At 46.1% G+C, this 12836-nt stretch overlaps 2 protein-coding genes across 2 annotated transcripts in view; both read right to left on the reverse strand.

The window, feature by feature from the left end:
• Window positions 1-12836, reverse strand: part of CWC15 (CWC15 spliceosome associated protein homolog) — a 110424-nt gene that overhangs the window by 87357 nt on the left and 10231 nt on the right. The window lies entirely within an intron of this gene.
• Window positions 1-12836, reverse strand: part of SESN3 (sestrin 3) — a 72671-nt gene that overhangs the window by 5292 nt on the left and 54543 nt on the right. The window contains exons 2-6 of the mRNA XM_056858321.1: window positions 12369-12434; window positions 10037-10234; window positions 8870-9052; window positions 5050-5286; window positions 1438-1585 (exon numbers count right to left, since the gene is read on the reverse strand). Coding sequence (XP_056714299.1) covers window positions 1438-1585; window positions 5050-5286; window positions 8870-9052; window positions 10037-10234; window positions 12369-12434 — 832 coding nt within the window. The remainder of the gene's footprint in view (window positions 1-1437; window positions 1586-5049; window positions 5287-8869; window positions 9053-10036; window positions 10235-12368; window positions 12435-12836) is intronic.

Below are 12836 nucleotides of genomic sequence, written 5' to 3' on the forward strand. Positions count from 1 at the left end.
AATGCTGAGTGGCAAAACATTCCACTTGAAGTGTCTTTAAAACTTTTAAACAAGTTCTACCACATAAGGACACTTTAGTCCTACAGATGCTAAACACCTTTCTTTTTGAAAATATGTAAGTGAGCTATGCGAGGGCTGCTTTTGAAAAACAGCCACCAGCCCATTTAAATCCAGCAGTTTGTTGTTCACTTTCCACGTTACCTATATTGGCCTGAATCTCCCCCAGATCATAAGCATTTGTGACAGGTGAGACACCCATTCAGAAATGGTTGGCTAACACTGCTCAACAATAATTGGAGAGCAATCTCTAGAGTGGCTTTCTACAGGACTTCCAACCCTCCTCTGTAACTACTGAATTTAATGTACTTCACACAACTGATCTTGTATTGGGCTAGGAAATGCTCTAAATCAGGGGTGTCAAATCCTAATTCCCCAATCCAGGAAAGGCCCCAAACCCCACTAGACAGTGTTCACTCTCCCTGAATTAGATGATAAATTCTACTGCAGACAATATCATTTAAAATATCACATCCCACCACCAAACCACTTGTACAAACCACTTGCTTCACCATCTCCTGGAACCCAGAGGAGCAAGCATTCCTAAACTAGAAAAGCCAGCTATAAAAACAAGTGCAAGAGCACTCACCCGAAAATGCACCTGCCTTGAAAACGGTTTGGTCATGTGCATCAAATCAGCAGGAGCACCACAGGCCACAATGAAGACCCCGAACAGGGTTTCAGAAGCCCCCTGGGACTTATGTTAGGCAGTTCTGTTCTAAGAGCTGATTAACACATCTGGAGAAATCCCTGTGGGGAAGCCTTGTTGTGACTGAGCCACATCAGGCTGCAGAAGAACACTGGAACGTGCTCTAATACCCAAATGTGCAGCTTTTAAAAATCAGCACATTACAGACATCTAGGCTACAGTCTCCTCCACTATGGGCTATTCCCCCCGCCTTATTATTTTTTTTTATACAGGAGAACATTCAAACAAGCAACTTACATCAGCAACCTGAAGCAGGAACGTCCCAGGAAGGCTGGGCCATGGAGATTCAAATGAACATATGAAGCTGCCTTATACTGAATCAGACCCCTGGTCCATCAAAGTCAGTATTGTCTACTCGGACCAGCAGTGGCTCTCCAGGGTCTCAGGCAGGGGTCTTTCACATAACCGACTTGCCTAGCCCCTTTAACTGGAGATGCCGAGGATTGAACCTGGGACCTTCTGCATGCCAAGCAGATGCTTTACCACCAAGCTACAGCCCTTCCTTACATCTCATCTCCACAAAGAACACAGCAGCATCACTTGTCTGTCAGTGGGGGAACTCCTTATTTTCTTCTAATCCTTTGTCATTCAGTTCAGCTCTGGCTCTTGAGTGATACCTTCTGAATGCTGAACAGAAAAGGGCTCAAAAGGAAACAGACTGGGAGAAGTACCTTCGGTGACCACTAGGAGGCTCTCCGTCTTCTCCTTCTCGAAGCGAGTGTCCATTTCCTCCTGGGAGGCCTCCTCGTCCTCCTTCTCCTCCTGCAGCCGCCTCAACCTGTTCATCAGAGCCTCCAGTTCACTTAAGGAATCCGAGATCTGCAACAGAGCGCAAGTTAACAAGGAGTGCAACAGGCTGGGAGAGCGGAAGCTTCTGGAGTTGTCGGTCTTGCCCCTTGTTAAATTATACATAATACATAAATTCGATTATGAACTTAAATAAAATGTTTTTTTTAAAAAACAATACAGACAAATGTGGACAAAAGAGGCTGAGAAAGATAAAAACAAACAAACAAGAAAGACTTGCCCTGCTTCCCCAGGGAAAGTTCATACCAAAGTTTATTCCATATACCCAAGTCTGGGCTAAAATGGGGAGCTGTGCAAATAAAATTCTGCAACCTGCTTGGTGTTCTTATGTTGCACAATACTGTATATTTTTTCATTAATTTTTTTATTGTTTACCACTTTATATTTTATAATTTCATATTAGTCATTCTACTGATGCTAGGTCCCACTGACTGGAGAGAAGGTCACATAGGAAACTGAAGCCCACCTTCAGTCACTGAAAACATTATTTAATCACTCCTCTGGCTATTAAGCTTTCAGCGGATATTGGGCCCACACGAAAAGTTGAAATATTGCAATGTCCTGCGTGCAAAGAAGAGGAAAGCAGATCCTACAGGGGGCAGCAAGCTCTAACTAGACAGGACTGTAGGGGGAATACCTTCTTTCCAAAGGGGGCTTCTCGTCTGCCTGCATAATGCTACTCTTTGGCTTTTCTTCTAGGACAGTATAGAACAGGGGTGTCAAACATAAGGCCTGGGGGCCTGATCCGGCCCCTTGAGGGCTCTTATCCGGCCCGCAAGCCAGCCGAGGCAGCCACCCCCCCCCCACTCTCAATCTGGGCTGGCAAGGCATGGCATGGCCCGACCAAGTGGCATTTATGTCATATCCGGCACTCATAACAATTGAGTTTGATGCCCTTGGTCTAGAATTTTCTCTCAGCCAGTCAGGCAGCTAGGTTTATCTCTTCTCCTTCCTGTGCTGTTTGTTAGTTCCCAAATACAGCTTTAATGGGTTCAGTGACCTGAGTGCTGCACAGGCACTCTACCAACACAATGAACTTGCGACAGACACAAAGGCTGTTGCTTTTCTCTTTTTTCAAAGGAAAGCAAAGATTCTTGGGAGGCTGTATTATGTACTATTTATTCAGTGTAGAATATATGAGCCTTTGGGTATTCCTCAACAACCAGCTTCTTTCACTCACCTATTGAGACCCCAAATCACATTTTTCTCTCACCCTTCCATCATGGAGTTCATGGTGGCATACACAGTTCTCCCCATGTGAGGTTCAGTTGGGCTGAGAAAGCATGACTGACCCAAGGCCACCATGTGAGTTTTATGACTAAGTGGAGATTTGGGGCCAAGGGCACCCCTGGGCCTAGTCTAACACCCTTTACTAACACACTGTTGTGCAGTTTCACTCTCAAGCTCTGTTCTTACAGGTACGAACCCATGAAAGCTCCCTCTATCCATACTGCATGATCTCTGAAGGAATGGGCACCTAGAGCCAAACAAGGACACATACCCTTCGGATGTGAGTGGTCCCAAATGGGTTGACAGACACTTGAAGATTTCCTTTTATAGGTTAAGTTACCAATAAGGCCCGTTAAGTTATGAGCCCCATGGCGCAGAGTGGTAAGCTGCAGTACTGCAATCCAAAGCTCTGCTCACGACCTGAGTTGGATCCCAACAGAAGTCAGTTTCAGGTAGCCGGCTCAAGGCTGACTCAGCCTTCCGTCCTTCTGAGGTCGGTAAAATGAGTACCCAACTAACTGCGGTTACGTGCAGACGACTGGGGAAGGCAAACATAGTCTGCCTAGTAAACATTGGGATGTGACATCACCCCATGGGTCAGGAATGACCCGGTGCTTGCACAGGGGACTACCTTTACCTTTTTATACCAATAAGGCAGAAAAATTATTCACACTTCTGCCTGTTGGTTTAACACACCCCACTAGGAGGGAAGTCCACTCTCCAGTTTGAAATTCTCTACAGGTCAAAACTAAACCTGGGAAGAAGGGTCTGCAATAATTTTACAAATATCAGGAGGGGGCCATATGCAGGGAAGAGAAAAGCAGATGGGGGAGGGTCACTTAACTTTTTTCTTTCCTGTCCCCTCCTCCAGCAGTTCTTCCAAACCTGGCATTCCCAGATACATGTTTGCAGTGACTAGGACAACAAAAGGCTGAGGGAGCAGAGGCAGGCAGCTGCTAGCTCAGTGGAGGGCCTCCCCTCCCCCCCACCCACCCCATGTTGCTCAGAAAGGTTTCCTAAAAGCCCAGTGCCAAGGGCTGGGCTTCCAATAGCCTTCCACCCAAAGGCATGTGTTGAAAACTTGAACAAATTTAATTGTGTAATTTGTCCGCACTGTAGAATTCCTAGTCACTTCAAAAGCTGTCTTTGAAAGAAAGTTATCTCTTGTTCTTTGAAAGAATGCAACTCCTGACAACTGCATTTACCTTTTTTTGGGGGGGGGGGAGTGCAAGACCACAAGTGAGCCCATATGTAAACTTCAGTTACCCAAACAGTCTCTGAAGTTAGAAGAGTTTTTTAAATATTGATAGGATCAGAAGGAACTGCAGCAGGGAGCTTCCTAGACTGTCCACTGTGCTGCATTACTTGAGGCCGTGGAGCAGAAGATGAGAGATCAGCAAGACCCTCCTACCTCCCAGTATGGCTCTGCCCCCAGGCAGCCCAGTGGGGCCTCCTGAGCAAGCTGGCCTATAAATGCTTCCAGGAGAAGGAAGGTCACTGCATGGGCAACGGTCAGGCTGGACTTGATTGCGCGGCTCCCTAGTTTGGTTCCTGGTCTTCTCTGCCTGCCCGTCCTTTTCTCCATCAGGAAGCTTTTCTATGCATGGTGTAATGGTTAAGAGTGGGGGTTTGGAGAGGTGGACTCTGATCTGGAGAAGCGGGTTTGATTCTCCACTCCTCCACGTGAGCGGCGGAGGCTAATCTGGTGAACCGGGCTGGTGTCCCCACTCCTACACATGAAGCCAGCTGGGTGACCTTGGGCTAGTCACACTCCCCTTAGAGCTCTCTCAGCCCCACCTACCTCACAGGGTGTCTGTTGTGGAGAGGGGAAGGGAAAGTGGTTGTAAGCCGGTTTGACTCTTCCTTAAGTGGTAGAGAAAGTTGGCATATAAAAACCAACTCTTCTTCTTCCTCTTACTTCATTTATACCCTGCCTTCCTCCCCAGTAAAGACCCAAAGTGGCATATGGCCTTCTCCTGTCTTTGCCACAAGGTAGCCCTATTTCTCCCTCCACACCACCACAGGTTTCTCAGCTTAGTCCCTGCCCTGCAACTGACAAGCCTTTGGGTTGACTTTCCTTTAGATCTGACCCAGCCCTTCACAGTTCAATCCCACCCTTGTGACCAGCCCACGACTGATGAATGCACTGGGAATTGAGATCTGAACTACAAAGAGGATTAAAAAAAACAAAAACCCTGAAGACTGTAATGGACAAGAACAGAAAAAGCACATCTGGCCACACTAACCCCAAAGTTGTTGCTGGTGAGGGATGCGTTTTCGATGTTGTTGTCGTTGGCAAGATCGCAGACGCAGAAGCTGTTAACCGATATGAGCCTGTACCCGTTCGAAGTATTGAGATCCCTCTCTGGATTGATGCCACTACCAAAGACAAAACTTGCCAAGGCGTGATAGTGTGCCAACAGGACCACGGCATGCACCAGTTCAGGAAGAGACCAATTATTTTCCCCCGTCTTGACAAGTTTCTGAAACGAAAACAAGAAAAACCACACACACACACGTATATTTCCACATCGGATGCAAACACTGGAAGGAGACAGATTGCTGCAGTGGGAAAGGAGGGAGGCCACAGGTGCAGCCTCTTTAGAATTTCTATTTTGAAAGGGATAGCTGGGAAGGACGGAGCTGAACTGCATTGGGAGGATACACAGCTCCACGTCCTGAGTGCCGGGAAGTGGCTTTCTAGCACTGCTATCCTCTCCCATGCCCTCTGCTCAGGGGCCAGAGCTCTTGTGCCTTCGCACGGGACTGTCACTGGACAATCCTGGCTGGCAGGCTTAGAAGCCTGTGCCTCCCGCACTCAATTCCAGCTTCAAAACCATCCCTGAGTGGAAGCACCCTGAGGCCTCTGGACCACCTTCAGGGCTCTTCAGATGTAGTGGTTAAGAGTGGTGGACTCTGGTTTGGAGAACTAGGTTTGATTCCCCACTCCTCCACATGAGTGACAACTAATCTGGTGAACAGGGTTGGTTTTCCCACTCCTGCACATGAAGCCAGCTGGGTGACCTTGGGCTAGTGACAGTACTCTCTGAACTCTGTCAGCCCCACCTACCTCACAAGGTGTCTGTTGTGGGGTGGGAAAAAGAAAGTTTGATTCTTAAGTGGTAGAGTGGTAGAGAAAGTCAGCATATAAAAAACAACTCTTCTTCTTCTAATCTCACCACCTTCCCCTTCCTCACCATCAACTTACGCAATCTCTAACAGAGTCAAATAATTGCTCGCTTTTATTTTCTCAAAAGAAGAATGGCCACAGCTTCTTTGCCCCAGCATCCCTGATGCAACCCGTGTTAAGGGCACAGTGCAACGTAAGAGCTTTACATAAGAACATAAGGCCATGCTGGATCAGACCAAGGTCCATCAAGTCCAGCAGTCTGTTCACACCATGGCCAACCAGGTGCCTCTAGAAAGCCTGCAAACAAGACAACTGCAGCAGCATTGTCCTGCCTGTGTTCCAAAGCACCTAATATAATAGGCATGGTCCTCTGATCCTGGAGAGAATAGGTGTGCATCATGACTAGTATCCATTTTTACTAGTAACCATGAATAGCCCTTTCCTCCAAGAACATGTCCACTCCCCTCTTAAAGACTTCCAAGTTGGCAGCCATCCCCACATCCTGGGGCAGGGAGTTCCACAATTTAACTATGCATTGTGTGAAGAAATACTTCCTTTTATCAGTTTTGAATCTCTCATCCTCCAGCTTCAGCAGATGACCCTGCGTTCTAGTATTATGAGAGAGGGAGAAAAGCTGTCAAGTCTGTTGCCCTTACTCAGGATGGCATACATGGTTGTCCCTCTTCCATTACATCCTCACAACTACCCTGTGAGGTAGGTTAGGCTGAAGCTGCCCCAAAACCATTCAGTAAATGTCATGGCAAGTGGGAATTGAACTTTCATCTCCAAAGTCTAGTGTAGTGCTGTAACTGCTACACTAAGAACATAAGAACATAAGAAAGGCCCTGCTGGATCAGACCAAGCCCCCTCAAGTCCAGCAGTCTTTTCTCACAGTGGCCAACCAGGGGCCTCTAGGAAGCCCCCAAACAAGACGGCTGCGGCAGCATTGTCCTGCCTCTGTTCCACAGCACCTGATATAATAGGCATGCTCACAAGAATATAAGAAAGGCCCTGCTGGATCAGACCAAGGCCCCTCAAGTCCAGCAGTCTGTTCACACAGTGGCCAACCAGGGGCCTCTAGGAAGCCCACAAACAAGATGACTGCGGCAGCATTATCCTGCCTGTGTTCCAAAGCACCTGATATAATAGGCATTACCCTCCGATACTGGAGAGAATAGGTATGCATCATGACTAGCATCCATTTTAACTAGTAGCCATGGATAGCCCTCTCCTCCATGAACATGGCCACTCCCCTCTTAAAGCCTTCCAAGTTGGCAGCCATCACCACATCCTGGGGCAGGGAGTTCCACCATTTAACTATGCGTTGTGTGAAGAAATACTTCCTTTTATCAGTTTTGAATCTCTCACCCTCCAGCTTCAGCAGATGACCCTGCGTTCTAGTATTATGAGAGAGGGAGAAAAGCTGTCAAGTCTGAGTTTCTACCATGCCCTACTAGACATTTATTTTCTCTCCCTACTCTTGGCTCCAAATAACTCAAAAAACAAGAGGCCCAGCTACACTCAACCGGGGAAGCTGAAAATCAGCTGGGTCAGCAGGCGCCCCTGCCCAATGAACAAGGCCTTCCTGAGCACAAGTTCAGAAAATCAGTCCCACTCTGAATGTAAGCAAAACATAATCTGCTACGGTTCTCATACGCCATTTCGTCCTCTTCAGTCTTCATCAGCATGCATTTGAATGGCTATTGCTAGGCCTCTTTATTCATATAAGGAAGAGCAGCTCATCTACAATGTAACTAAGAGGGATGGTTCAAGACAAGGAGGAGGCTGATTGCTTTCTTGCTCCTTGTCAGATGGGATGGAGCACTGTTATTTCAGGCTTTAGGAAGGTTAAAATAACCCACCCCTAAAGATATCCAAAGCTCAACTGGCCATACTTCCTTGCAACGGCAACTTTCCTGTTGCCAAGCCAGGGCCAGAAAGGAAACATGCTATAAAAATTCAATCTGCATCAATTTCCTCCTCTTGCTTTCAAACAGAACGGGTGAACTTGAGGGCAGATGAGAACTGGGAGGAGAGATATTAGGGCTTTCTGTTGATTTTTTTAAAACAATTGCAGCTAGTAATTTTAATTGGTTATTAAGGCAGAGGATTATTACGCATCATGGAAATCTCAATAGGGGTACCTTTCTGAAGCTATTGAAGGAAGAGTTCTCACCCTAGGAAAATTTGCCTGCCATCATTATTATTTATGTTCCAGGCTAAGCCCATCATACTTGCCTGAGCTTTAAAGGAGATTCACCTTTCATGGGTTTTGTAATGTTGACACAAAGAATCCAGTCTCTATGCAGTCTCCCTATCTTCCTTTAGCAATCTGTGTCATCCAGTCACCAAGACCCCCCCTGCCTGATTTCCTGCTTCTTATTTAAAGGAATGCTTTTATTTGCCCTCATCTTTTTAGCAGTGTGTTCATTCTTTTTTTCCCGCCTGTCTTCACATAACTTCACAGATCCTGTGCTCCTTCTTGTTCATTTCATTTGGGCAAGACTTCCCCTTTTCAAAAATAAGAAGCTTCCTTGGCTGTTACTGGCTTCTCTGCTTTTGCACATTAACCACAAGGGATGGGTCTACAGGGCTGTACTTTGATCCATGTGAACCAAAGGCAGAACTACACATTACACACAAACATACATAAGCAGTACCACACTGCCTCTTTTAAAAAAAATGAAAATCTACTACGAAGGGGATGACAGGGATCAGTGGAGTGTGGGGTACATTTGAGGGCAACATTTTCCTCTGACAGCCTCCTTATCTCTTGACCCACCATGAACAGACAGTGACAGAAAGGAGGGATGGAAATCCAGTCAAAAGTTGAAATGAGACCCTTGACTGAATCCCCCAGCTTAACTCCCCAGAAAGCAGAGTTTACACATAAGCAAGCATTTCAGCATCATTTCCAGGTGATCCCAATGAAATACCTGAATGTGCTCTTTTGTAACTAGCCAGGGTCGGTGTGCAAGAAGCTTATTGATTTCATTCAGATTCTTCAGTCTTTGTGGAACGTACTCCAAACCATTCAGCCATTCGGGTATCCCTCCGGTCTTCAAAAACTCATCCACATGCATGTTTATTAGGTAGAAACACTGGTGCCGGGCAGCGGCCTGGAGTTGGAAACACAGGTGCATGTAAGCTGCAGGCAGCACATTTAAAATAGCACGTTTCTTGCTATGGAGAAGGCAGGGGGTAACAATAGGCCTAAGGCGTAAGATATGCCAGTGTGGTGCAGTGGTTAAGAGCAGTGGTTTGGAGTGGTGGACTCTGATCTGGAGAACCGGGTTTGATTCCCTGCATGAGTGGTGGAGGCTAATCTGGTAAAATGGATTTGTTTCCCCACTCCTCCACATGAAGCCAACTGGGTGACCTTGGGGTAGTCCCAGCACTCTTAGAACTCTCTCATCCCACCTACCTCACAGGGTGTCTATTGTGGGGAGGGGAAGGGAAGGTGATTGTAAGCTGGTTTAAGTCTCCCTTAAGTGGTAGAGAAAATCGGCATATAAAAACCAACTCTTCTTCTTCATATAACTTCAAGAAGGCGGAGACTCATTCATGCAACACACACATATCAAGTCCGCAAGAATTCTAGCTTACCTTGTCGGAGACAGGAAGATAAACTGAGCACGCACAATTCACGTGCATATAAACTATGAAAGCTATGTGCATTATGAACATTGGCAGGCATAGTACAGAAGCAACGACAGTTGGCACAGCATGGCAGCTAAGTCACTGAGTGGTGAATTATTAAGTCCTTGCTGCAGATCTCACCTCTGCCACAAACTCACTCAAACAGCTTTAGGCAAGTTACCATCATCTATTGTTGTATAATCAATCATATCAGGCACCAGACTCCAGCTTAAGTCTGTTATTTGGTAGTAAACCTCTTGCTTGTCTCAAGCCCAGCTGCTGGGATTTCAAAGAAACTCTCAGAGAACTAGAGTTCTGTGACAGCACTTTCTCTCAGACTCAGAGGGGAAGCAAATGAAGTTGGGCTTAATTTGCACTGAAGCGCTAGTTAGAAGTGGCACTGGGGAAAAACATGAAGGGAAACAGAGAGTGGAAAAGAAGCAGCGGAATGCTCCAGGACATACCATAATTGCAATGTAGTGTCGGTAGGGCAAAGGAAGAGGCCCATCCATACGCAACATGTAAAACTGACTGCGGAGAAATGACTCCAGGTACTGGGTGTGTAAACTCATGACCTGTGTGATGTTGTCAAGGCGACCAGATATAGAATATTCTTCCACAAGCAGGTGCATTCGTTCATTCAAACTGTTTGCTTGCATAACCTTCAGGGAACAAAAGCAGGCAAGTGAAGGAGGTTATTTATCTATTCACTTGTATATTTTATTAACCATCTTGCTATGAGAAGCTCAAGGCGATACACGTCAACAGATTCTTTTCAACTGCAAAGTTCTAAAAAAGTTCAACAATAACGATACAGATTGCTCAGCTAAAGGACAAAACACCAGAAGGTATGAGAGAGTCCAACACACCCAAGGCCATCTTGAGAACTTCAAAATGTTAAGAGAAAACAGGACTAAATACTTCTAGACTAAAAAGCAAGGTAGCCCACTCTTCACAAAGTGTATTCCACTACTGAGAATTTTCTGCTATGTCCTCTCCCTTTCTACATGCTGGTGTGTGGTACAGTGTATGAGATTCAATGTGAGTAAGTGTAAAGTGATGCATATTGGGGCAAAAAATCCCAACTTCACATATACACTGATGGGATCTGTGCTGGCAGCGACAGACCAAGAAAGGGATCTTGGGGTGGTAGTGGATAGCTCAATGAACATGTCAACCCAGTGTGTGGCTGCTGTAAAAAAGGCAAATTCCATGCTGGCCATAATTAGACGAGGAATAGAGAATAAAACTGCTGATATCATACTGCCCTTGTACAAATCTGTGGTGAGACCACACTTGGAATACTGTGTACAGTTCTGGTCACACCTCACCTAAAAAAGGATATTACAGAGCTTGAGAAGGTGCAGAAAAGAGCAACCAAAATGATTAGGGGACTAGAGCAACTGTCCTATGGGGAGCAGTTAAGATGCTTAGGGCTGTTTTGCTTGGAAAGAAGGTGGCTGAGGGGAGACATGATAGAGGTCTATAAAATTATGAATGGTTAGGAGTGGACAGTTTTTCTCCCTCTCCCATAATACTAGAACACGGGGTCATCTGCTAAAGCTGGAGGGTGAGAGATTCAAAACAGATAAAAGGAAGTATTTTTTCACGCAACGAATAGTTAAATTGTGGAACTCCCTGCCCCAGGATGTGGTGATGGCTGCCAGCTTGGAGGGCTTTAGGAGGGGAGTGGACATATTCATGGAGGAGACAGGTATTCATGGCTATTAGTTAGAATAGATACTAGTCATGCTGCATACCTATTCTCTCTAGTATCAGAGGAGCATGCCTATTATATTGGGTGCGGTGGAACACAGGCAGGATGGTGCTGCTGCAGCCGTCTTGTTTGTGGGCTTCCTGGAGGCACCTGGTTGGCCACTGTGTGAACAGACTGCTGGACTTGATGGGCCTTGGTCTGATCCAGCAGGGCCTTTCTTATGTTCTTATGTTCTTAGTGTAGCAGTTACAGCACTACACTAGACTTTGGAGATGAAAGTTCAATTCCCACTTGCCATGACATTTACTGAATGGTTTTGGGGCAGCTTCAGCCTAACCTACCTCACAGGGTAGTTGTGAGGATGTAATGGAAGAGGGACAACCATGTATGCCATCCTGAGTAAGGGCAACAAAATATACATTAAAAGGGGGGGAATCAAACAACTATGTACCCACACTGTACGGTCTAAAGCGATGCCCATCAGAAAGGATGTGGGCTCTCTCCCACTCACTGCTCAGTAGCCACATGCTGTCTTTACACACCCCACCACTGTGTTTTCCCCTAAAAGCCAAGAGTTCTGTACTGCCTTATATACTACAAAACTGACTGTGGCCCGAGTTCTAACAGGCTACAGCTTACTCCATTAGATGTATTCTGTTTAAAGACTATGCCCTACAGAAACTCGCAATTCATTTGTTGGTCTGCAGATACCACAGGGCTCAGTGGAGTGCCTTTGTCTGTTTCTTGGCCCACAGTCTGTTCTGGGATTCTCTCCAGAGATACTTAGCCAGCAGGTCAATTGCCCAATACAAAACTGGACCAAACTGTCTGGACACAGGGCTAGACTCCAGGGGAAACATCCACCAGGTATATCTGCCCCTATCTGCATTGAGGAAGCCACAGCCCTCAGTTTGCAAGATCTGAGCAAGGCTTGCAAAGACAGGACATTTTGGAGGACATTGATTCATACAGTCACCATGAGTCGGAAGCGACTTGATGGCACTTAACACACACACACGCCTGCATTACACTGTTGCCTTACTTGGGGATATGTGATTAAAAAACAACAACAGACTTACTTCTTTCTCTGGTATAAAGGCACTTGGTCCTCTTGTTAAAGGCAGAGAGACTCTGATTTTCTTTTCCTGAAATAGAAAGATTACAGAAGCAAGAGTTACCATTCTTTACTACTATCTTGGATATGTGTATGTCAGAGAGATGGTACAACCGTGCCTTCAAAACACGTCAGCATTCTCTGCAATCCTAGCAAGGTGATTTTTTATGACTTGTCATCTGAATTGACAAGACAGGGGTTAGGAGATTTACATGCCTGCCCACTTAAGGCCACTGGTGGTCTTCTTGGACTTAAAACAAATCATATGAAATATTGCCTGAGCTGTAGTCTGCAAAAAGGACAACCACACATCAGCTCCTATAGTTCCAACCCCAGAGTCAAGGAACAGCATACTGGGTACAGCACATGGCGTCAAAAGGGAAGAAGTAGCTGGTCTGCTATTGTTAAGGTAACGGAAATTAGCCCAGCCTTC

The sequence above is a fragment of the Euleptes europaea genome, chromosome 12 (genome assembly GCF_029931775.1).
Source record: "Euleptes europaea isolate rEulEur1 chromosome 12, rEulEur1.hap1, whole genome shotgun sequence".
Classification (NCBI taxonomy): Eukaryota; Metazoa; Chordata; class Lepidosauria; order Squamata; family Sphaerodactylidae; genus Euleptes; species Euleptes europaea.